The sequence below is a fragment of the Moschus berezovskii genome, chromosome 4 (assembly GCF_049115385.1).
Source record: "Moschus berezovskii isolate FMDL1 chromosome 4, NW_MosBer_1.0, whole genome shotgun sequence".
Taxonomy (NCBI): Eukaryota; Metazoa; Chordata; class Mammalia; order Artiodactyla; family Moschidae; genus Moschus; species Moschus berezovskii.
Window position 1 is genome coordinate 2785311 of NC_142463.1, and position 25648 is coordinate 2810958.

The following is a 25648-nucleotide window of genomic DNA, read 5'->3' on the forward strand; positions in this document are numbered from 1 at the left end:
TGTTATTCTAGTTATAATTACTGAGTTTTTACAAACCAGACAGATCAGAGCAAGCTCAGTCCAGAAAAATGCTTACTTTTCCCTGAAGTCAAGACTTACACTATTTTCCCCCTTAAACATCACTCAAGAATTGCCACATTTCTGAAGAACTGAGTTTATCACAGGAGACAACACGAAGTTGTCATCTCGGATGATCCCACTGAAATTCCGAATCCACACGTCAAACCTCACCATATCAGCAGGGCGAGGACGTGTGCACACGTCACGCTGCCAGCCTCAAATGTAAAGGGTGCACCACGGGGACACCGTCCCCAGGAACTCTGAGAAAGCACCTTAAAATATTTACTGCAGCAAGGCCATGCTCGTGCCCTTGGATAGAGGATTTCCAGGCAAGAAGACTGGAGCGGGCTGCCATTTCCGCCTCGAGAGGATCTTCCCAACCCAGGGATGGAACCTACAATGCAGGCAGATTCTTTACCACTGAGCCACGGGGGAAGCCCGTTTATTGTGGAGCATTTCCTTAATAAAACACAGCAGAGCAGTCTGGAGAAATGAAAGGTAATTCTTTATATATCCACACCATTTCATAAAATTCCAGCAGCAAAATAAAACACTTTGAATTAGATTCAGAAATGCCACACATAAAAAGGCAACGTCAACGTTAAGGTTAACCTTAATGAAAAGGTTAATGTCAAGCTGAGTTACTCTTTTTCATCGTAAAACTTAGAAGATTAAAGCAAACAGAATATCAAGTCATTTCGGGTCTTCAATACATTGTGAAAAGAATCAGATGAACATTAAAGTGGTCGGAATAATAAAAAAAAAAAAAGAAAACCATACCGAGATGTAGATATTTCTTATCAAAGCAGTGAGGAATTTAAACTAAAGAATATATTTTTCTCACCTATTACTGAAGTTGTAGTGTCCTGATACGGTTCATTATTTAATCCAGACACTATGGGGTCTAAAATTTTAGCTGAAATATTATTCTCCTTTCTTCCTGACATGAAATATAGTTAATGACAAATTAAAATATTGCAAAGGCTTTTGCGTCCGGTTGCTTTGGTTGGGATTTACAGGGGTTTCTGCCAAGGTCACCAACTAGCTGTCCCGTCTACTCAATGGTCAGTTCTCCGCCTCCACGGGACACTGGGTAAGATGCCCCCTTCCCTGGCTTCAGGACGCCCGCTCTCCAAACTCCCCTCCACAGTGCTGGCCTGTGTCTCCTCCATCAGAGCCGCCCCTCCTCTCCGACCCTCGAATCCTGGGCACCCCGCTCCTCAAGATGAGCCACCACATGAAGGTCCTATGCTACCCTGGGAACTCCCAGCTTCTTTCACGTTAACGTTGGCTTCTCCAGGTCTCTCCGTGAACCCCAGGCCACACGCCCGCCCGTGGTCCCAGCACCTCTATCCGTCTGTCTCACGGGCGCCTTGAACATAATGCCTCCAGAACACAAATCCTGGCCCAGCACCCGATCCACCAACCAGCTTCTCCCAAAGCTTTCCCTCCATCCATAAACGACACACCTGGGGTCAGGCTCCGGCCCCCAAGACTGACCCTCCCTGTGACTCCTCTCCTCGTGAACAGGTGCCACCCGCTGCATCAGCACGCCTGTCACCCCACCCCGGTAATTCCGGCGGGGACACTCTAGCCCCACCGTCACAGCCTCCCTCTGCACGAGGCCGCAGTCCCCTGGCGGCTCTCCCCCTCCCTGCAGTTTTAACGGGGGCACTTCTCAAACCCCAGCCTGTCTCTGTCCAGCTGGATACCCCGAGGGACTGTGTTCACACTTAAAACACCCCGCCTGCCCAGCAGACGAAGCCCCGCGACGACCCCAGCATGCCGTTCGGGAGCCTGGTCTCCGGTCACTTGCCCACTCTCTGCTCCAGCCTTTCCACCCGGCTTCCAGGCTCGCAAACAGGCAAGCCTGTCCCAGCTACAGGCCTCTGGCCAGCCCTGGACGCCTGCAGCTTATGTGCTGAGCGACCCGAGCCGACTCTGTGAAGACACCCCGCCCCCCGCCAAACACTCCTCTAGGCCACCTTTCCCTTCAAGAGAGTCTTTGCTAAACTAAATAGGAAGGTGTACACCTGACCTCTCCTTATTACCTGATGGAAGGTGTACACCCTGACCTCTCCTTATTATCTGATAGAAGGTATACACCTGACCTCTCCTTATTATCTGATAGAAGGAGTACACCCTGACCTCCTCGCCTTATTACCCAATAGAAGGTATACACCTGACCTCTCCTTATTATCTGATAGAAGGTATACACCCTGACCTCCTCTCCTTATTATCTGATAGAAGGTGTACACCTGACCTCTCCTTATTATCTGATTGATGGAAGGTATACCCCTGACCTCTCCTTATTATCTGATTGATGGAAGGTATACCCCTGACCTCTCCTTATTATCTGATAGAAGGAATACACCCTGACCTCGCCTAATTATCTGATAGAAGGTATACACCTGACCTCTCCTTATTATCTAATAGAAGGTGTATACCCTGACCTCTCCTTATTATCTGATAGAAGGAGTACACCCTGACCTCGCCTAATTATCTGATAGAAGGTATACACCTGACCTCTCCTTATTATCTAATAGAAGGTATACACCCTGACCTCCTCTCCTTATTATCTGATAGAAGGTGTATACCCTGACCTCTCCTTATTATCTGATAGAAGGTGTATACCCTGACCTCTCCTTATTATCTGATAGAAGGTGTATACCCTGACCTCTCCTTATTATCTAATAGAAGGTATACACCCTGACCTCCTCTCCTTATTATCTGATAGAAGGTGTACACCCTGACCTCTCCTTATTATCTAATACAGGGTATACCCCCTGTCCTCTCCTTCTTATCTATTTTCTCCCTCTAGAGCATACTCTCCATGAGGTCAGGGACTCCACAGACATTTGCAGAACTTTGGAAGGCTCCCGTGGACCACAGGCCAGGGCCTGAGCCGTGGCAGTGAACCTTCACTTGGGGTGGGGGGCGCCCTGTGGCTCAGACCCCAGGGTGGGCGGCCCCCTGCCCTGCTCCACCCCAGCCGCCCGAGGGCAGTGCTCCAGCACCAGGGCCCCCTCCCAGAGCCAAGCAGGCGCATGTCCGCTGCAGCAGCTATGGCTCCGTCTGCTCGGTGTCCAAGCAGCGCATCTGGCAGCTAAAGGTTTCCGCTCGCCAGCGCGCACTCCCGGCCTCCCCCGGGGCTCACTCAGTCTTACCGAACTGTTTCACAGTATGCTCCTTCTTAGCTTTACTGTAGGGAGAGTTACGTTCTTTTTCAGGGGAGAGACTATTTTCACTGGTTCTAGAGTCCCTTCTTCCTGATGTGAAATTACACAATGAAAATATGTATTAATTGGTAATGCTGCATATTATTGAACAAATGAAATTAAAATGCATTCACTAGCTGAAAGTGTTTCACTTTGCTACAATTCACTAAGAACAGTCAAAAAAAAAACCTCTCATATTCTTAAACAGAATGCTTTCTCGATCCTCTAGAGATTCTGGAATGGCTTTCAGGTTCTCAGTATGTCTAACAAATGTGATACCCGCCCCGCCCCCACCCTTCTAGTAAACTCAAGGCTTCTCTTCTCAGCAGGAGCACAGAGCACCTGTGTCTCACACACCTCCTGGGCACCAGACACTTGCCCGAACGCAACCCGTTACAAGAGGGGGCAGTGCCAGCTGTGACGGATAAGGACCTGGGGGTATTAGGTCTGTGCTCAGCGAGTGGGCAGGGAAGAAAAAAGAGTTCACCTATAGCTCAGCAGAGCTTAATGTCATAAAGCCAGCAAATCTCTGATAACCCAATCTCTTAAAGACCATATAAAAGGAACTTATGGTACAAGCTCACCAGTCAACTCAGATGCAAACATCCTGAGTTATTAGACAAGAAAAGCAGATGACATGACCGTCAGCTTAGGAAATTAAAAAAACCAATGCAACAACTCTGTATTAAGATTTGATACAGGCTAGATTGAAGACACAGCCACATAAATCAGTAAAGCTTCTATATATATTCCAACAATGATCACCAAAAATTAACGAGGCGAAGAAAGATACCATTTCCAGAAATCTGAAAACAAAACAACTGAGCCATCCCTGGCTGGCAGACACACCCAAGCACCGCACACTCGTCTCTGGAGAGGGAACCCCCGTCTGACTTGAAAGCAGCAGGATCCAGGCGTCCCAGGAACAAAGCCTAGGCTTCACCCAAGTGCAGGCACCTCCTGACAAGTCTGTTTCGTGGGAGGTGGGAATCTCTGACTCATGAAACTCAAGTGACTAGAAAATGTTTCTGCAACAGTAAGCAAATAAAATGGCTTTGCAATTTTTTTTTTGAATAGAAAAATGACAGGGAACTGATAGTGAAACAGAAAACAGCAGAGTAAAACAAAAACAAATCCACCAGACTCCAGACTCCAAAAGGCCTGCAGGGAGAGCACAGAGCAGGAGGGAAGGCATGATCAGTCAGGAAGCGACCCTGGGACACCGGCGAGTGACTATGGAAAAAGAAATTCAGAGCCTCATTTTATACCATCAATTAAAGTAAGAGATAATCAAAAAGTGTCAATATTAAGACACATGAGAAAACACAAATCTTCATCTCTCAAACTTCTGGACAAACCACAAAAAAAAAAACTGGTGGTGCATAAAAAGTCCAGTGCATAAAAATTAAACACCTAGACAAATCAGAAACCAAACATAATTAGAATTAAAAAACCGAAAAGATACAAGAAACATATACTTATTTTAAAATTGGCGACTATATAGTCAATGGAATTCTCTAGGCCAGAATACTGGAGTGGGTAGCTTATCCCTTCTCCAGGGGATCTTCCCGACCCAGGAATTGAACCAGGCTGTCCAACATTGCAGGCTGATTCTTTACCAACTGAGCTATCAGGGAAGCCAAAAAAAATTGGCAGATGTCCCTAACGTTAAGGGAGTTCACGCAAATTAAGAGCACTCAGACTCTGGGTGCTTTCTGTCTGTGAAAATCAGCAAGGGCTCAAAACAAATCCCGGAAGAAGGTATAAGGGAGAGGACTGGGGCCGTGCCCACTGCAGCTGAAACCTCAGGATGTCCATACCAGCCTTTGTGCCAGGAATCACACCTGGGAACCTGTCCCACAGAGATGGCCCGAAAGATAGAAGTTTCTGGCACAAAAACGTTCACTAACGTTCACTTTGACATTTATCAATGTCAAAGACTGAAATGTACCATCTAAGTTTAATGTCTCAGTGAAGAATTTCAACTACTACATCCTTGCTACACTTACTTTAAGTTTCACAATTTAGGGAAAAGATGACTCTGAGGAACAGCGACTGCTCATTCAAAGTTACTCCATGCTTCCACTGAAAGCCTCCAGCACTGCTGATCTCCATCCGGCCCTCCCCGCCCTGGACAGACTGACACTCTCCCTGGTCTGTCCTAATAAGGCATCACCCTCGGGCAAACCCAGGCCAGGCTCGTCTGCTTCAGCTCCAGCTTTCATCATGACCCCCCAGGGACAATTTCTGCTCTTCTTTTAAACACTGTTTTAGACAGCCCATAAAATAAACACCACCTGTCTAAGGGCAGGATGCTCTCCATGTCCACCCTGTATCAGGACAAAACTAGCCTACCCATTCAGAAGAGTCAGAGAGACACGGAAGACTAACAAATACTTCTAGAAAAATAACACTGAATCCTATCTTTTAGATCAGAACATAGACCTCCCGCAAAGAGATGTCCTCTGGCCCTGGTGTCGTGAGCTCACACGCGTGTGCAGGTGCACGCACGTGCGTGTGGGTGCGAAAGCCATGTATCTGCGTCATTTGTGCACAGTCTCTGTCCACGCCTTCCCAAGGCAAACCTGCTTTCTATCCACAGAAGCCTTTCCCTAGTGGCTGCTGTGGTTAAGGCCAAGAGTCCACTACTTTCAGATACATTATACGATAAACTGTGCACTACCTTCCACTGAATCCTTGGATCGCCGCTTTGACATCTTTGTTGTCACTGACCTGGATGCTCTGGTGGAAATTTCCATCTTAAAAAAAAAAAATGAAATAAAATTAATTGATGCCCCACATGGCAACATCATGCATCATGAGCAGATGTATTATTCAAGCTCAGGGAAAGGGCCAACAGGAAACACGACAACCCGCAAATGCTCTGAGCGGGGAGCTGAGGCAAACAGTGCAGCAGGACCTGAGAACGGGGTCGGGAGGGAGCTGAAACCCCCTTCACTCTAAACGCAGAATCCCACACTTTTTGTACAGTCCTAAAAAGGTCAGCCACCTACTGACCATCCCTTGAGAATCACTGTCTTATCAGCTGAGTTTATGAGGACTCAACCCCTGTCGATACAAACTTGAGTACTTCAGTGCGCCTGTGAACCTACTCGATGTGGTCTAAACAGAGCATAAACCACAGGAGACACCACAGGCCGACCCTCTGGCCGCTCGTGCAGTTCCCCGCCTGACCCCTCTCTCAAGCCGCCATGTGGACCCCTAACCAGCCCTGCAGCGTCCCTCCACGCCCGTCCATCTTCCCTGTGGCTGCCCGGATACACTTTCCGCGATGCAGTTTGGATGATGAAGTCAGGGGGAGTCTAAACACCCACAGGAGGACACGGCCTGGACCGTACCCACCCATGGGGAGCACAGTGCAGAGTCCCCCCGGGCCAGGCACAGCAGGACAGGCCCTTCCAGCCAGCCCGCCGTCCCAGTCTGCCTGGTGACTTAATCCCCCCACACTGACCCTAAGAGCCACCCCACCCCCTCCCACACCATGACCTAGTCCCTCTGCACACCACCCATCACACCTGTCAAACAAAGGTACGAGGAGGCCCCAGAGTCTGCCCCAGAAACCCAGAGGATGCACACGCCCCATCTATTCACAGGCAGGAAACTACCAACACCGTTCCTCTTACAACTGAACAAACGTGGGCTCCCACTATGAGGCCCCGGGCACCAGGGAGGACCACGGCACAGCATGTCCTGTTTCAGCACAGCTACAGGTTTATATCTCTTACAGCTATTTTTCAAATTTTACCTCTGTTTCAGCTTTAGGGTCTTTAAAAGATCCATCTGATAACTTTTTAGACATCTCTCCTGAGCTTGATGACTGTAAAAAAAAAAAAATTCAAACTGTAGAATTACTCAAGTCCATAACACCTAAAAAAGCATCGAAATGCTTTCTCTAAGGCTGATGGACAACAAGACAAATCGCTCACACAGGAGCACCACGTCATGCCCCAGCCCCGACCCCCAGCCCTGACCCCCAGCAGCGGCGGGGCAGCCAGGAGCCCCAGGGGCAGCCGGGAGGCCACGGGTGTCAGAGGCAAGGCCCGGGGCAGGGGAAGGCAGGGAGCAGCATCTCCCGGGTCCCGCAGTCCCTCTGCCAGGCCAAGCTTCCCGCAAACGTTCCAGGGACACACAGAGGATCTGGAGTGGACAGGAGCTCCCACGCCCAGGGCAACATCACCCTTATCCCAGCTTCCGAAAGGAAACCCCTCTCACTTCCTGATGGAGCAAAGGCTTCAGACTCTGCGACAGGAATGCACTCTTAAGACAAACATGATGTGAAAACTGTAAGAGGTTAAATCAACACCTTAGGAAGCCTCGTGCTTAAGTCAACTTTCACACACGTGTCAACATAAGGAGAAGGGACACAGCTGCTGAGATTTTCTTCCATGAAAAGCGATGGGTGCCTGCTCAGTATTTCAACAATTCAGTATCCTCACGACTTCATTATGAAGCGGCAGACTGCATCCGAAGCAGTTCCTGTGTGGGCCGGCTCCGTGCCCAGGTCCCCCGCCCACAGCACTCAGCTGCCCAGACACGCAAGGAGGGAGCACCCTGATGTGGCCACTCCACCTCACACCTCCACCGCCATCTGGGGACACACTCAGGGGTTCACAGGCTAAGAATATCTCACCAGCGTCTCTTCTACGTCAAGAGATCTGATCAGACCACCCAGCAGGACCCGGGTGAGAGCCATCTCCTCCTCCCAGAGCTGCCCTCACAGAAGCCTTGGAGCTCGGGCCTCTGGGGGCCTCCTGGGGAGAAACGCAGCCTACCCCCAAAAAACCCTGCTCCACAGAGAAGCCTCAGATGGACACAGAGGAGCCAGGCCAGCAGGATCACCACGACAGGTCTGTGCACACCCGCTCGGGCCAAGGACGACCAGCTGGGAGCAGGATCGGTCCCATCACCCTGTCTCAGATGCTCACTCACAGTGCAGCACGGCCTGGGGGAGCACCTATGGCAGCAGGCACACCACCAGCAACCCCGGGCACATCACAGGGGGGACCCTGAGTCTGAAGGCCCAGACGGCAGAGAAGGTGCCCAGGCAGGGTCTGCCTTGTACAGCAAAATGCACAAGAATGTCTGAGCACCACAAAACGCCAGGTCAGAGGAAAAGACTTTCCTTAGACCCCATTTTTGTTTAAATGGGGTGTCTCAGTTTTTATGACACAAACAGCATGGTGGGCTACCTGACTTCTGGAAGCTCCTGGGGGACCCCTAGGTTCCAGGCAGCAGGCTAACATTACCAACAGAACCACCAAAAAGACCAGCTTCCAGGCCTGGCACTGGACTGGTCCCAGGGGCCTGCTCACCTCCCAGAGCCACACCCCCGGGATGACAAGTCACAAAACTAGATGGCCATCACGGCAGGATTGGGGGGGGGGGGCCTGGCTCAGCCTGGCCCCTCGCCACCTGCCACCCTCCTCAGGTGGACCTTGAACTGGTCCAGACCTCATCTTCCTCCTTCCCAGTGACTGGAGAATTTCCAGGGCCTTCCCAGGACACTTTACAGTTATGTGACGTCCCCTAAGAACCAGAGTCCGCGACGCCAGCCCTGACAGGAGGCTTACCCTAACTGCAGAGACTCCAAAATAACCTGAACATCTAGGGGAAAAAACAAACAAACAAACACTGCCTGAAACCAAACCAATTTTCTGGAAAATCCTAAATTTACCTGAGAACTGGAATTGAGCAGGAATTCAGTACGCTAGGGTCTCACTGTACTCACCGGCTAATGCCTCTGAGACTTAGAAAGTGGCCCTCAATCTGAACGCAGGGGGCTAGGCCCACGACCCGAGGGGGAGCCCCCCACACGGAGGGCGGCCTCCGAACACCGCTCACAAGGCCACGGGGTCCGCCGCTCCCCGGCCGCCAGAAAACACCCTGACACGCGTGCACGCGGCAGACAGCGCCCTCGGGTTCTGCGAGGACTCCGGGCTGGTCGTGATTTTAAGGAACGCGGTTTCCCCGTCGCACGGCAGCGAACCGCGGTCTGAATCTTAGCGAGGAGCCCGCGACCTGTGCGGGCGGCCGGCGGAGGGGCCCCGGGGCGCGCACCTTCTTCTCGGGCCGGTCGCGCGGGCGCTCGGGGTCCCTGCAGAGCTCCCCATTGCGCAGCCGCCGCTCCTTGCCGCACTCCTTCTCCTTCCCGCCCTCGCTCCGGCGTTCCGCGTCCCTGTCGCGCTCCCGGGGGCCGCGCTCCCGGTCCCGCTCCCTGTCCGGCCGCGCCCGGTTCCTGGCGCGCTCGCGGTCCCCTTCGCGGTGCCTGTCCCGCTCACTCTCCCTGGCCTTGGCCCTGTCCTTCTCTCGGGGCTTGCTTTCTTCCTTTAAGTCCTCCTTCTGTTTCTGATCTCTGCTTGTGCTTCTCTCATTTAGTTCAGAATTTCCTCTATCCTGGAAAAAAAGAAGACAAGTAACAGCATCACTTACAAACCGTCTACCTGAACCACAAAGGGCCCCGCTATTTTAGACGCACGTAACCCACATTCACCTCTTTGTCCTTCTGGACCCTGGACTCGTCTTCCCTCAAGTTCTTATTCTCCAGTTCCTGGGGTCTGGGCGTCAGTGAGGGCCTTCCTTTCGCGCCCCCCTTCTCTCCGGCCAACACCCTCTTCACCGCTTCATCACTGCAGAGCTGGTCCCAGCGGGAGGAGAGAAAAGGCAAAGCTGCAGTGAAACCAGTAGGCTGAGCACACAAGCGTCAGCAGAGACCGCTCATTAAACGGACTCTTTGTCTCCTAAAGGAAATGAATTTTATCAGACAACGCACAGCATCGCCTAGAACTGTCCCCTCCAGTCCTTAACACCAGAGCCCACTCAAGCTAAGCGAACCCCAGTTCCCTCCACCCAAGCTGCCAGGCTTGGCCGTGTGTGCGGTCAAGGACATCGAAGCTGCCCACACCTCTCACAGGGCTACAGAGGCCGCCCTAAGGAACGATCTCACTGGAGCCCCGTCAGATCCCCTGGGCAGCGTCCCTGGCTGCCCCCCGGAGTCCCGGACACCTCAGAGAGACGGCCAAACATAACGACCAAGTCTGTGCAGTGTGCTGGGGGACCATGACGAGGACCCCGGGAGGAGCAGCCGACCCCACAGGCTGCCGGGGGGCAGCTCGACCCTGAGAAACCGGCAGCGGGAACGAGGGAGCGGGCAGGGCAGGAGACCTGGGGGCGGGCAAGAGGGGGCGAGGAGAGCGGGGGACCGGAGGGCGGGGCTTCGCGAGGCGCCGGGAGCGGGCAGACGATTCAGCAAGAATCATCCGATTCAGCAAGAATCACCCGTCTGATCGCTTCTGGAAAGGGGCGTCGAGCAGGATCTGGGGCAGCTGAATCGCCCAGCCTTAGACCCACTGGGCGGGGGTCTCCTGCGGCCCCTGGAGCCACTCTGACCCCACTCCCCACTCCCTGCCTGCCCTGTGGGCTGGAGCCCGCCTCTCCCACCTTGGCAGCACGGAAGGCGAGCCTCCGGCCTCCAGCCCATCACTTCCATCAAGGGCTGTGTTCGCCACGCCCCTGACAAAGGTTCAGCTCTGCTCCGCTGGGGACTATTCAGATCCCAGGAAGGGGGAGGGCCCTGGGGAAGACCTCCTCCAACGGCCCCAGAGGGACAGCAACGCCAGAGAGGTCTGGATTCCAGCCGGTGGCGAGGAACCCAGGAAATCCGGGGTTTTTCTGAAGGCATTAGAGCTACGCACACACTCCTCCAGGGAGAGGGAGGGGAAGACGGGAAGCGGGAGGGGGGCTGGAAAGGCCGGCAGAGAACAGGGACACCCTGTAAACCCCACAGACGGAGAGAAACAGCTCCTCCAGCCACTCTGGCCACCCGAGCTGGAAACAGTCATGGGCCCTGAAAGGGGGCCCAAGAGGAGGAGCAGTGCAGGCCTTCGGAGGCTGGGCATACAGCCTCCAGTCACGTGCCCCCGGCAGGGCACCCGAGGCGCTCCCGCTGCATACCGACAGCTCCGGGAACCTACTGTCTGTTCACTGCAGAGCTTTAAACCACGGCTGTTAAATCCCAGGCTCCAGGAGAGGGGGGATAGGACTGCAAGGACAAGGCTAAACCCCACTCCTCCAACGCTGCCCACTGCCCGGGTGGCCTGCCTGCCCTGCCTGGTCGCCCTCCCCGGCGTGTCAACCTCCGGGGTGTGCACAGCTCTCAGCTCCGGGGCAGGCGGCGCTACCTTGCTGAGACAGCACTTTCCGATTCTCTGCAGCAGCTCGTTGGTCCTCTCGGGCTCGAGCCCGGCCACGATCCGAGCCGGTTTCGCCAACAGTGGCTCTCCGGAGACAATGACCACCACGTCTATGGCCTTCTGCAGGAAGCTAATCTTTGCGTCTTTATCCTGAAAGACATCCATTTGAGACACAGATATTAACATATTTGAAAAAGAGCTTGCACTATCCTGTGGATGCTCAACTGACCCAGTTTCCTGTTTGGACAAAAAGCTATTTTTAGGTGTGTGTCGGATTTAGAACTCCTCACTGTATAACCACTGCTGCTGCTGCTGCGTCACTTCAATCATGACTCTGTGCGACCCCATAGACGGCAGCCAAATAAAAGTTCGGTAAAGCTTTACCTTTCAGGTGATGGGCTGGCACCCACCTCCGGAACACTAGCTGCATTTCTGAAGGCTGATGTAGCGTGCCATGCAGCTGCTGGAGGAAGTGAGGTGAGGAGGGCACAGGGCACTCCCAGAGCCACCAGCCTCGTGCTCCAGCCCCGGAGCACAGCTGGGAGCACAGCTTCTGAAGTCCCCGGGGGGCGCTCCTCTCACCTACCTTGACGTTGTCGGACTTCATCTCGACGTCCGTGTAGAGGCCCTTCATGAAGCCCGTCATCCTGATCACCTTCAAAAGAAAAGGCGAGGCCACGGTTGGCACCCCAGGACAGCCCGGGGCTCAGTCGCGCCCACCGCCCCAGGCTGAGGGCACCGGGCTCTGTCCACACCCAGACATCCTCCGTCCGCTGACAAGACACACATTCCAGCGTCTGCCACGTGCAGGGGCCTTGTCCCAGGCAGAGTCCGCCTGATCCTCTCGGAAGTCAATCTGGCTACGAGGAGAGGTAAATACGACGGACCTGCAGGGTGCTAAGTGGAGACAGGATCTCCCCTGATCCGAGTGCAGGAGGGCCCAGGGTGTCTGGGAACACTTCCCGGTGCAAAGCCTATCCAAGCTGAGACTGGAGAAGAACTGAGGGAACACGTGCCAGGTGAGAGAAACAGTCCCACATGGTCCGGGGCCAAGCAGGTCCATTCAAGGGGCAGATGGCCTTTGACAGGAGGGGCCTGACCCAGGTGGCCTTAGAAGCCATCAGGAAATACGGACTCAGCCGCAGGACCACAAGGAGGCCACGAGAGGTCCAAAATCAGAAACAGGCATCTTTTGAGGGTCACTCAGAGCAGTGGAGAGCAAGGAAGAAAGGGGACTTGCCGGCCTGGGTTTCTCTGCACCACTGCATCAATCACTTCCTAGGACCCTGCAGGGGACCTGGGCGAGGGGGTGGTCTGTTGCCACATCACTTTTTCTTGGTCGCCTCACCACTCCCTCTCCCCAGTCAACCTGGACCTCCCAGCTACCCCTCAGTCAGGTTTGCGGGGTGGTGATGCTTTCTGCCCCTCCCCACCCCCAGACACACCAGGGTCCTGGGTCCTCTCAGACCAGAGGTTCTCCTGTGGCAGGTCACTATGAAGTCAATACAATGGGTAGCAGTAAGCCTATTTTTAAAAAACAAAACAAATCAGAAAATATCAGACTGCACTCGTATGTGGTAAGGATGAATACGCCTACAAGTGTGTGTCCTGGTGGGTATAAAGAGTACTTAGTACCATAAGACATGCTTTAAAAAAAAAAAGAAAAGACAGTGTCACACTAATACCAAGCTGCTTCTTTAAGACCAAGCTACAACTAGCTAGCTTATACTCCTCAAACCGCTCAACAGCTGTGCTGTTATTTTCCCTGATAAGACAGGTAGTACATTGAGTTGTTGTTCAGTCACTAAGCTGCGCCGGACTCTGCAACCCCACGACTGCAGCATGCCAGGCTTTCCTGTATGAAGCGGAATATTAAGAGCATCTAATATTTCTAGAACTTCTTCATTTTGCCCCTTTTTCTAGTGTGCTGACAGTGTAAACTTGTGAGCAATCATTTCCAGCAACAAGAGGCATTAATTTCACAGGATCAACACTTCAATTTATAAAAGATACAGAGTTAGCTTAGTAGTAACTAAAATTCTAAAATATGGCAATGTGAACACGATATTCAGGGGCAGTAAAGAATTTTGCTAAGAGAATTGCCATGTATTATTTGAAAATGATTTCCATATGTCAGTTGTTCTAACATCTTTATCAAATAAGTGACAATTAACATACTTATCTTTACACAGGTAGAGAAATTACTTTTGACCTTAGATTAGCAAAAGGGCAGACCAGTGGATCCCGATGGGGAACACGGAACTCCTTCCCCACAGTCTGGCTACCTGGCAACGGAGTCGATTCCTGCCTGAACTCTCTTCCCCGCTCCAACCTTGCAGGAGGTGGGGACAGCAGCCACCATGATAAGCCCACAGCAGGACCCACAGAAAGAGGTAGGCTCCCCCAGCCTCTTCCCTGGCTTTCTGTTTCAGTGAGAAAACAGGACTAACACAGAAAATCAAAGTGTCCACCTGGGGCAGCAACCCGTGCGGCCAGCCACTCACCTCCTGGCTAAGAGACTGGATACCCCCTGGGTCACAGGCCCATTTCACACGAAGAGGTGATGCCACTCAAGGCCTGGCTCCCCCCCAGAGGCTCCCTACACAGCCCTGTCCCACCAGGCTCTCCAACAGCCTCGTCCCTTCCCCAGACACTGTCCAGGGCGGTCTAGGTGCTGCACTAGCTTAGGAGGAGAAGGAGGCCAGTCAAGACAGCCCTGGGGATGTGGGTCGGTTTTGAGAGTTTTAAGCACAGCTTATAAGCATAGAGAGGTCCGCATCATAAGCTAAGAGAGCAAAGACAAGTAAAGCCCAGTTTGTGGAAGAGTAAGACACCGAACCTGTTGGAAGGATCGAGAAGTGAAGTTTAAGGACCAACATGGGCAAGAGTAGGAGCCCAGCATACCTGCAAGTTGAACCTGATTCCTGAAGCCCAGAGAGCATGCCTGGGTTCCCAAGGGCAACACCACCCTCGGGCGCACCATGGAAATGGGCGCTGCCACTGGAGTCACAGGAGCCGTGACTGACTCCGTTCAGCAGTGAGTGTTTGCTGTGCACCTTCTGTGTACCGTGCCCAGGATGTGCCAACAAACAAGTCTCCGTCACTCAGGAACCCGCCAGCCAGTGGGCAAGAGAGTGAGACAACTAATCTCAAGGCCCTGCTCTTTCATAGTTATATCCTTCCAGGTCCCCCAACAACCACCTTCAATAAGTCCACCCAAAGGCATTGATTAAACATCCAATATGGGGAAGAGCTGACTCATTGGAAAAGACCCTGATGCTGGGAAAGATTGAAGGTGGGAGGAGAAGGGGATGACAGAGGATGAGATGAGATGGCTGGATGGCATCACCGACTCAATGGACATGAGTTTGAGCACGCTTTGGGAGATGAAGGACAGGGAAGCCTGGAGGTGCTTCATGCTGTCCACAGGGTTGCGAAGAGTCAGACAGGACTTAGCGACGGAACCATAACAATGGGGTGACCTCATCAGGAGCAGGTGGAGGGAAACTTGGGTGGGGCACTAACAAAAAAATAATGTCCTTCTCCTGGGATCTGTAAGCACTCTCCATCTGCCAGACACTGCAAAGGAAAAAAAGTCACAGAAACAGCCCTGCCAGGCTGAGTGGAAGATGTGCTCTAAGAAGAGCGGGGGAGGACGGAAGACATAAGAATGCTCCCAAGAGCCGGGACACTCCCGAGAAAGGTGGCCAGGGGGTCAGCCGTCCCGCCGAGGCCGGGCTCCTCTGGCAGGGGCAGCGCTCGGCGACGCGAGGTCCGATCCCGACTGCAGCTTTTGGTCCCAGCCCCCGCCCCCCGACTCCCACCCCACCACCGACCGCCGACCCGCATCCCGGTCCCCGGCCCGCACCCCGGCCCGCACCCCGACCCCCACATGGGCCCCGACCCCCGGACCTGCACCCGGTCCGCGCACGGGGACCCGACCCGCACCGCAGTTCCGATCCCGGCCCGGCGCTCACCTCCGTGATGATGTCGTGCAGGTAGCGGAACGGGGGCTTGTTCAGCAGCTTCTCGGTCAGCGGCGGCCTCCGGATCACCTTGCCCAGAGCCTCCTGCGTCCGCTTCACCACCGCCGCGTTCATGGCCGCGCCCCGCCGGCAGCAGAGCCTACGCCCGGCTCCCCGGCCGCCGCCGGCCCCTCCGCCGCCGCCGCCCGCCCCGGCCTCGAAGCGCCGCTCGGGTTCCCATCCCACAGTGCACCGGAGTCCGCCCAGGCGCGTGCGCGGGGCCGCGGCCCTCGGTCGCCAGGGGCGGCGCGGCCTTAGCAACGGACGCGCCGCGAGGCCCCGCCCCCTGCCCTGCTGCGCGCGCACGCGGCGGCGCCGACGTGGGTGGGGCTGCGTGCCGCGGAGTGACAGCGCCCAGGTCCCGCCCCTTTCAGCTGCAGGTCGAGGAAGATGCTTCTCCGCGCGCGACTGAGGAGACCGCCTGAAACTGGGCGACGGCCGCAGTGCTTGCAGGATTCCTGCGGCCTGTTTCTCAGGTTTAAGGCGGACTGGACTGAGTGCTCTTGAAAGACGCATGCCCTTTCCTGTATGCCACTTAATGCGGCTTCCTGAGCGAGTATTAATGTCTGTGCTAGCACCTATGGGGTCACACAGAGTTGGACACGACTGAAGTGATTTAGCAGCAGCAGCAGCAGCAGAAACATTAGGGTTAGGGTTAGGGACATTACTTTGCCAGCAAAGGTCTGTCGACTGAAAGCTACGGTTTATGGGGTCACAGAGAGTCGGACACGACTGAAGTGACTTAGCAGCAGCAGCATGTATGGGTGTGAGAGGTGGACCATAAAGAAAGCTGAGCGCTGAAGAAGCGATGCTTTTGAACTGAGGTGTTGGAGAAGACTCTTGAGAGTCCCTTGGACTGCAAGGAGATCCAACCAGTCTATCCTAAAGGAGATCATTCCTGAGTATTCATTGAAAGGACTGATGCTGAAGCTGAAGCTCCAATACTTTGGCCACCTGATGGGAAGAAGTGACTCATTGGAAAAGACTCTGATTCTGGGGAAGATTAAGGGCAGGAGGAGAAGGGGACGACAGAGGATGAGATGGTTGGATGGCATCACCAACTCAAAGGACATGAGTTTGAGCAAGCTCCTGGAGTTGGTGATGGACCGGGAGGCCTGGCGTGCTGCAGTCCACGGGGTCACAAAGAGTCAGACACGACTGAGCAGCTAAATGAACTGAGCAAGTAGCTCCTTTTCTCTGAGACTCTGTTTCTATAAAGCAGGGGAATCTGTGCCATCCTACCTAACTCCCAGGGGGGTGAGGACCAAACGATGCGCCAGGGCTCTGTAGCCAGCACAAAGCCACGCCCTTGTTCTACCGGGTGTCTGTGCTTCTGTCCCATCTGTCTTCCGTCCACCACTCACAGGCTCACAGTAGGTCCTTTCCACACTTTATGGTCTCTTTTTAGTTCTTCTCGTGGATACCTTTGGGCTTCCCTGGTGGCTCAGATGGTAAAGAATGCAATGCGGGAGACCTGGGTTCGATCCCTGGCTTATGAAGATCCCCCAAGGAGGACATGGCAACCCACTCCAGTATTCTGGCCTGGAGCATCCACGTGGACAGGGAAGCCTGGTGGGCTGCAGCCCATGGGGTCGCAAAGAGTCCCACACAACTGAGCGATTAAGCATGATGAATACCTCTATAGTTTTTATTTACATTCATTTTTGTCATTTTCAAAGTGCTCCATACCTTGTGTTCCTTCTTCATGATGTATCTAGATGTGGAGTTTTTAACTTAAAATGTATATTTGATTATTACTGACATTCAATAAAATTCACCCACTTTAAGTGTAGTACCTGATGCATGTTGGTAATTATATACAGTTATGCTACTACCACCACCACCACCTCCACAGTCAAGATACAGAACATTTCCAGCACCCTAAAACATTTTCTCCTCATTTGCAGTTCATCTCCTCCCCCACAAGCCCAAGGCAACTGCAGTTGTCATTATAACCATGCCCATCGAAAGATGAATGGATAAAGAAGCTGTGGTACAGATACACAATGGAATATTACTCAGCCATAAAAGGGAGCATATTTGAGTCCATTCTAATGAGGTGGATGAACCTAGAACCTATTAAACAGTGAAGTAAGTCAGAAAGAGAAAGATAAACATTATACTCCAGAACTAACATCCAAAAAAGATGTTTTCATTATAGGGGACTGAAATGCCAAGTAGGAAGTAACACCTAGAGTAACAGGCAAATTTGGCCTTGGAGTACAGAATGAAGCAGGGCAAAGGCTAACAGAGTTGTTAAGCGAACGCACTGGTCATAGCAAACACCCTCTTCCAACAACACAAGAGAAGACTCTACACATGGACATCACCAGATGGTCAATACCAAAATCAGATCGGTTATATTTTTTGCAGCCAAAAATGAAGAAGCGCTATACAGTCAGCAAAAACAAGACCAGGAGCTGACTGTGGCTCAGATCATGAACTCCTTATTGCCAAATTCAGACTTAAATTGAAGACAGTAGGGAAAACCACTAGACCATTCAGGTATGACCTAAATCAAATCCCTTACAATTATACAGTGGAAGTGAGAAATAGATTTAAGGGACTAGATCTGATAGAACTATGGACGGAGGTTCGTGACATTGTACATGAGACAGGGCGCAAGACCATCCCCAAAAAAAAGAAATGCAAAAAAGCACAATGGCTGTCTGAGGAGGTCTTACAAATAACTGTGAAAAGAAGAGAAGTGAAAGGCAAAGGAGAAAAGGAAAGATATACCATTTTGAATGAAGGGTTCCAAAGAATGCCAAGGAGAGTTAAGAAAGCCTGCCTCAGTGATCAGTGCAAAGAAATAGAGGAAAACAATAGAATGGGAAAGACTAGAGCTCTCTTCAAAAAATTAGAGATACCAAGGGAACATTTCATGCAAAGATGGGCTCAACAAAGGACAGAAATGGTATGAACCTAATAGAAGCAGAAGATACTAAGAAGAGGTGGCAAGGATACACAGAAGAACTATACAAAAAGATCTTCACGACCCAGATAATCACGATAGTACGATCACTCACCTAGAGCCAGACATCCTGGAATGCAAAGTCAAGTGGGTCGTAGGCAGCATCACTAAGCACAAAGCTAGTGGAGGTGATGGAATTCCAGTTGAGCTATTTCATATCCTAGAAGATGAGGCTGTGAAAGTGCTGCACTCAATATGCCAGCAAATTTGAAAAACTCAGCAGTAGGCACAGGACTGGAAAAGGTCAGTTTTCATCCCAATCCCGAAGAAAGGCAATGCCAAAGAATGCTCAAAGTACTGCACAATTGCACTCATCTCACACGCTAGTAAAGTCATGCTCAAAATTCTCCAAGCCAGGCTTCAACAGTACATGAACCATGAACTTCCAGATGTTCAAACTGGTTTTAGAAAAGGCAGAGGAACCAGAGATCAAATTGCCAACATCCGCTGGATCATCGAAAAAGCAAGAGAGTTCCAGAAAAACATCTATTTCTGCTTTATTGACTATGTCAAAGCCTTTGACTGTGTGGATCACAATAAACTGTGGAAAATTCTGAAAGAGATGGGAATACTAGACCACCTGACCCGCCTCTTGAGAAATCTGTATGCAGGTCAGGAAGCAACAGTTAGAACTGGACATGGAACAACAGACTGGTTCCAATAGGAGTACTCCAAAAGGAGTACATCAAGGCTGTATATTGTCACCCTGCTTATTTAACTTATATGCAGAGTACATCATGAGAAATGCTGGGCTGGATGAAACTCAAGCTGGAATCAAGATTGCTGGGAGAAATATCAATAATCTCAGATATGCAGATGACACTACCCTTATGGCAGAAAGTGAAGAGGAACTAAAAAACCTCTTGATGAAAGTGAAAGAGGAGAGTGAAAAGTTGGCTTAAAGCTCAACATTCAGAAAACTAAGATCATGGCATCCAGTCCCATCACTTCATGGCAAATAGATGGGGAAACAGTGGCTGACTTTATTTTTCTGGGCTCCAAAATCACTGCAGAATGTGACTGCAGCCATGAAATTAAAAGACGCTTACTCCTTGGAAGAAAAGCTATGACCACCCTAGACAGCATATTAAAAAGCAGAGACATTACTTTGCCAACAAAGGTCCATCTAGTCAACGCTGTGAAATTTCCAGTAGTTATGTATGGATGTGAGAGTTGGACTCTAAAGAAAGCTGAGCGTCAAAGACTCGATGCTTTTGAACTGTGGTGCTGGAGAAGACTCTTGAGAGTCCCTTGGACTGCAAGGAAATCCAACAAGTCCATCCTAAAGGAAATCAGTCTTGAATATTCATTGAAAGGACTGATGTTGAAGCTGAAACTCTAATACTTTGGCCACCTCATGCGAAGAGCTGACTCACTGGAAGAGACTCTGATGCTGGGAGGGATTGGGCGCGGGAGAAGGGGACGACAGAAAATGAGATGGCTGGATGGCATCACCGACTCAATGGACATGAGTTTGAGTGAACTCCGGGAGTTGGTGATGGACTGGGGGGTCTGGCATGTTACAGTCCATGTGGTCGCAAAGAGTTGGACACGACTGATAGACTGAACTCAACTGAGTGCATATATATGGAATCTAGAAAAATGGAACTGAAGAGTTTATTCACAGGGCAGCAGTGGAGAAACAGAACAGACTCACGGACGTAGGGGAGGGGAGGAGAGGGTGAGACGTGTGGAGAGAGTGACATGGAAACTGACATCACCACAAGTAAAATAGACGCCAACGGGAATTGGGACGGAGGTTCAAAACGGAGGGGATGTATGTATGCCTATGGCGGATTCATGTTGAGGTTGACAGAAAAAAACAAAATTCTATAAAATAATTATCCTTCAAGAAAAATAATTTTTTTTAAAAGCCAGTGCCTTTTCTATTGTCCTGAGTCATCTCTGACTCTGCGACGTCCTGGACTGTAGCCCCCCAGGCTCCTCTGTCCATGGAATTTTGCAAGAATGGAGCAGGTTGCCACTTCCTGTTCAGGTCACCTTCCCGACTTACGGATGGAACCCTAGTCTAATGCGTCTCCTGCATAGGCAGGCAGATTCTTCACCGCTGTGCCACCTGGCAGGCCCTGCCTTTTCTAGAGTTTCCTATAAATAGAATCATGCAGTACATAGTCTTTTGGGTTTAATTCTTTCTCTTATCTTGTTCCCTGGAGTAGCAAATGGCAACCCACTCCAGTACTCTTACCTGGAAAATCCCATGGACAGAGGAGCCTGGTAGGCTGCAGTCCATGGGGTCGCTAAGAGTCGGACACGGCTGAGCAACTTCACTTTCACTTTTCATGTTCATGCACTGGAGAAGGAAGTGGCAGCCCACTCCAGTGCTCTTGCCTGGAGAATCCCAGGGACGGGGGAGCCTGGTGGGCTGCCGTCTATGGGGTCACACAGAGTCGGACATGACTGAAGCGACTTAGCAGCAGCAGCAGCAGCAGTGATTACTGATTTTGAGGACTTTTCATGTACTTATTGGACATTGATATATATCTGGTGAAGAGAGCCCATCAAATGTGATTTAGGCATTTGTTAAATAACTGCTGTGGCTGAGTTCTATATAGATGATGGAGATTTTTGCAAGTGGGCTGGCTGTTAGAGACTTTACTGAGCGGTTGAGAGAAGCCGCCTAAGCGTGGACAGCCCACACAGAAAGGCCATCAGTAACACTGCCCATGTAGAATGACTCCATGTCCACAGGGAAGAAAGTTCCCAGAGAACCACACTCTCAGAGAGATGTCCTCCTGGGTGGCCCTCTGTTACTAACCCTGCTTCCCAATTTCCAGGTCCACCCCTTGGCCAGATCGCTTCCATCCTCTGAAACCTGCCTTATCAAATCTCCCTTTCTCCCAGGAAACCCCACTCTCTACCCATGGAGGCTGTCGTCTTCCCTTCCATCCCCTCTCTCCCAGCAGTACATTTCCCGGAGTCTGGGTCCTGCAGGCCAAACTTTAATCCCAAAGCCTCGGCAGAGCAGTGCGCTGTGGCTCCAGCACTTTGGTCCCTTGGGTGACAGTGTTCACCGTGAACCGGGCTCCGTCCAGGGCTCCCACATTCCTGCTGTCCTCCGGATTGTCCACACACTCGTCTTTATCACTCAGATATCGGGCTTCCCCAAAACAAACCTTCCTTCTTAAACAGTCCATCAAGCCCCGTGAAGAAGAATGAAATAGTTTCCCCACCGCCTCTTCATTTCTGAGCATCCTCACCCACACGGACACTAATAACTCACATGACAGTGAAGAATGGTATTCACCCGCTTCCTTCCCTGCCCATCACCTGACCCCACCTCGGGGGTCACCCTGAAAGTCTGTTATTAAAAGGGAAGCCATTGTGAGACTGTGCGCTTCTTCTTGGCTGGGCCCTTAGTTCGTGAAGATTGGCCCAATGCTCTGAGTTGATTAGGTCCTTAGGCAAGGTTGCACCCACTCCCTGCCCTCCAGGGTTAGGGAGAGAGGGAAAGGGCGTCCCTGGCACAGGGCGGCCAGGTGGAGCTCCTCTGGGGCTGCTCCGGAAGCAAAGGGGGCTGTGGAGTCTGAGAGCTGGAGCATCCCACCCAGGCCTCTTCCCCTGTGTGCTCCCCGTGGCCAAGCTGGGAGCCCCCACCTCTGAGCTTTGAACCCCCACTGTGGTTGGCCTGAGGGGGTCTAAGGGGGCACTCAGGGAGGCCTCTGACCCCAAGTATCCTGCATTCTCAACAGACACTCCCCAGCCTCATGCCCAGAAAGTCCACTCCAGGCGGAATCCTCCTCTGGGCCCCGGAGCAGGCAGGGCCGCTGTGGCCAGTTAACAACTGGTCAGTGAGGGATGGGGGGATGGGCGTGGCTGTGGAGAGCCCTCTGGCCCTGCGTGTCCACCGAGGAGCCCCGAGGGGGAGCCCTGGCTCCAGTTTCTCCCATAGCCTGGGGACAGCAAGTGGCCTTCCAGGCTGAGGAGGCCTCATAAGGGCCTGAGGTCACAGGTCCTGCTGCTTCCTGTGAGGCCACAAGAGAGGGTGTGAGATCTGAGAAGGTCTGGGACCAGGGAGCAGGCTCGCCTCACTCCACTGAGGGCCTGTCCTGGGGGAGCTGGCTGTGGAGTGGACATGAGTCCCTGTGGGTCGTGTCCTTAACACTGTCCCTAGGCAATCCACACCCCCCACCCCAAAGGCAAGCCGGCCCTGGGGAAGCAGGGCTAGTGATGCAGATAAGGACTCCTGAACAACAACAAGGAAAGAGACCTGGAACCAGGGCCTCGGGAATGGGGAAGGGAGGAGGAAGCGTTGGGACGCCAGCCTGGAGCCCCCAGTTCTGGGAGCTGGCTGCAGGGGTGGAGGGGGGGGTTGTCTGTAACCCGAATTCCCTGTAAGCTCCTCAGAGTCATGAAAGGATTAGAGAAAAAAGGCAGGGAACATTTTTTTTTTAAAGTGTTGCTCATAACAAAAGATAATTGATTAAATATCAATAACTCGAGAAAATAACAGCTGAGAAAGTGTTTGAAACATAAAAGCCTGGCAGGAGATGCTTCTGAAATCAGCAGTGTCTGAAAGAAGGAATGAGACAGCCGCGGCCATGACTCACCCCGGGAGAGAAGGTCCACAAAGCAAGGTGGCTTCCAGGCCCACCTCCCCTTGCCCGAGAGATGGACATTTCTAGAGACAAAGGCCCACAGAGGTGGAGAGGCACGACCCCTGCGCTGCACATCCGAGAACAGCCCAGAATGTAGGTCAGCCAGAGGGACGGGCCGGGAGGCAGGTACCAGGACAAAAGTGGCCGGAGCCTAGGGACAGCCTCCCCAGCCCTGGGGCCCCGACAGGCTCAGAAGAGCGGGCATCAGTCTGTATGGCCAGCCAGGCACCTCACTGTGTACTCCAGCATCAAAACCTCAAGGTAACTGACATCATTCTGTGAAACCTGAGGGACCTGCCGAGAAGGCGTTGTCCCCTCCTCTCCAAGTGAACCTGGAAGACAAAACCTTTTATCTGTTCCTAAACTTGCTACGATCATCTCTGCCCCAGGACCTTGGTAACTTGCAGGTCCTTTCAGCTGAATAACACTGATGCCCCAGATCTTAATATGGCAGCATCCTTGCCATTGTGTGGGTCTCAGAGATGGCGAAAGTAAGCCACATCTGGGACTTCCCTGGAGATCCAGTGGTTAAGACTGTGAGCTTCCAATGCAGGGCCACGGGTTCCCTCCTTGGTGGGGGAGCTCAGATCTCACAGGCCACGTGGCATGGCCAAAAAATAAAAAAAGTAAACCACATGTGAACTCTGCAGCCTGTTATCTTGATTTTCTTCAAAGCACTTATCACTCTCTGGAAGTACCTTTTTATTCATATCTGCCTTTTTGTTTTCTGTCTTCTCTCACACACAGTCACCCCCAGAAAATGAATTCCTTGATACAGGTCGTTTCGCTCAGCCCTGAATCCCTGTGCTTACTGCCACACTGTCAGACGTACACGATACTCAATACCTATTTGCCAAATGCTGAATAGGTTATGCTGTTAGTAAAATGGCTTTTTCCTAAGGGCTCTTAATAATATGGTTTAATTATGCCACAAGTTTAAATGAAAAAGCCAAAGGAAGGTGTTACGTAGACAATATGTTCTTAGTTAAGTGTCTCCTGTGTGAGTGTGTGAATAAGTCCATCAGTTTCAAGGTTTCAGACATGATCTCAGACTTGGGGTCATGGGACATTTCCTCTGCTTCTTTGTACTTCATTGTGATTTAGATGTATTTCTCAATAAATAAGTTTTTCAATCAAAACAAAGTTAAAAGTTGTCAGAGGAGGCCCCCTCTTAGGGGGAAGCACAGTATTGATGCCTTGTTGGTAAATGCCCTGGATGACCACTTCTACCCCGTTTACGTGGAACTGTGTCCATCAGGGTCACAATGAGACTGACGTTTGCCTGGTCCTGTGGTGAGCTCCCCAAATCGGCAGTGACCAGCTGTCACTTTACCTGTAACCAGCCCTGTGATTTTCATCCATTCTGGCTTTTTTAATCCTTGTCTATTTTCACCAGGAAAGTGAGGAATTGGAATCAAATAAGCTCAAATACAGGCTTCCCTTGTGGCTCAGCTGGTAAAGAATCTGCCTGCAATGCAAGAGATCTGGGTTCCATCCCTGGGTCAAGAAGACCTCCTAGAGAAGGGAAAGGCTACCCACTCCAGTATTCTGGCCTGGAGAATCCCATGGACTGTTTGTCCACGAAGAGTCAGACACGACTGAGCGACTTTCACATTCAAGTTCAAACACCGGTTCCAATAATTATCCCTAAAGACAAACCCTTTTAGAAACGGCCCACAGGAGAGTCGAGGCAGAGCCAGGATTCCACCAATATTCCCACAAAGGAGAGTCTCCCAGGACCTGGGGACCTGATGGACAGACCTTGAATCCATGAATAACTGGGACACCTTCCTGGAGTGGGGGTTCATGGCTTCCATATTATTTGCACAGGGGAGGGCTGGTTCTCAAACAAAGGGCAAGAATCAGCTGCTGTCAGAGTCCCCAGCAAGCCCTTTCCAGAAAAGTCTGGTTAACTAGTGTCCAAAGTCAGTCTCTGTGTGTCCGAAAGCATGAGGATGGCACACATGTGACTCAGGGCTTCCTGCCAAGGTAGGTGTCACAGGAGGGCAGGCCGGCAGGTGCCAAGCTCTGGGGGGGCCCCACCTCCTCCCCGTGCCCAGCCCTCCGCAGAGCTTACCAACCACACCTGATGGAGGAGTTGAAGCACACAGCTTCTGTCTGAATGATATAAAGCCGGAGTTTTTCCCCAGCACTATGCCAGCCTACCACTCCTGCATGACCTGTGGTCTCCCACTGGCTTGTGGGTCCCTTCTTGGGGAGCCTCCTCTGATCTGTATGCCACGGCGCCTCACCAGTGGGCATGCGGATAGCCATCAGCTTCCTCCGGGTGGCACTTCAGTGAGAATTGTGCGGCTTGGGTGTACAGCGTCTCCTCCCCACTAGAACACGAGCTCCAGGCAGGCAGGAGCCAGTTCCACTGTCTCCTCGGTATGCACAGTGAATCTCAGCTGAACTGAGCCAAAGTCCAGAACCACAGATGCGGACGCTGTGAACGGCCCCCCAAAGCCTGCTCCGCGGGACTGTTGGCCCTTGTTGGCTCCCAGCTAAGTTCCTCTCTGGGGAGACTTAACCAAAGAGGCTTACC

General features: G+C 52.0%; 1 protein-coding gene across 12 annotated transcripts in view; it reads right to left on the reverse strand.

Annotated features, from left to right (window-relative positions):
- IFT54 (intraflagellar transport 54) overlaps positions 1 to 15708 on the reverse strand; it is a 63212-nt gene extending 47504 nt beyond the window's left edge. For 4 of the 12 annotated variants that reach the window (XM_055401798.2, XM_055401797.2, XM_055401794.2 and 1 more), the window contains exons 1-8: positions 15466 to 15707; positions 12075 to 12143; positions 11477 to 11638; positions 9790 to 9933; positions 9357 to 9692; positions 7045 to 7116; positions 5962 to 6037; positions 3228 to 3329 (exon numbers count right to left, since the gene is read on the reverse strand). In XM_055401798.2, the coding sequence (XP_055257773.2) occupies positions 3228 to 3329; positions 5962 to 6037; positions 7045 to 7116; positions 9357 to 9692; positions 9790 to 9933; positions 11477 to 11638; positions 12075 to 12143; positions 15466 to 15588 (1084 nt within the window). In that variant the 5' untranslated portion in view covers positions 15589 to 15707. Of the gene's footprint in view, positions 1 to 904; positions 1001 to 3227; positions 3330 to 5961; positions 6038 to 7044; positions 7117 to 9356; positions 9693 to 9789; positions 9934 to 11476; positions 11639 to 12074; positions 12144 to 15465 lie in introns of all 12 variants that reach the window. The other 8 variants (XM_055401808.2, XM_055401809.2, XM_055401802.2 and 5 more) reach the window with 5 other exon arrangements.
- Between the last annotated feature and the right edge of the window lie 9940 nt (positions 15709 to 25648).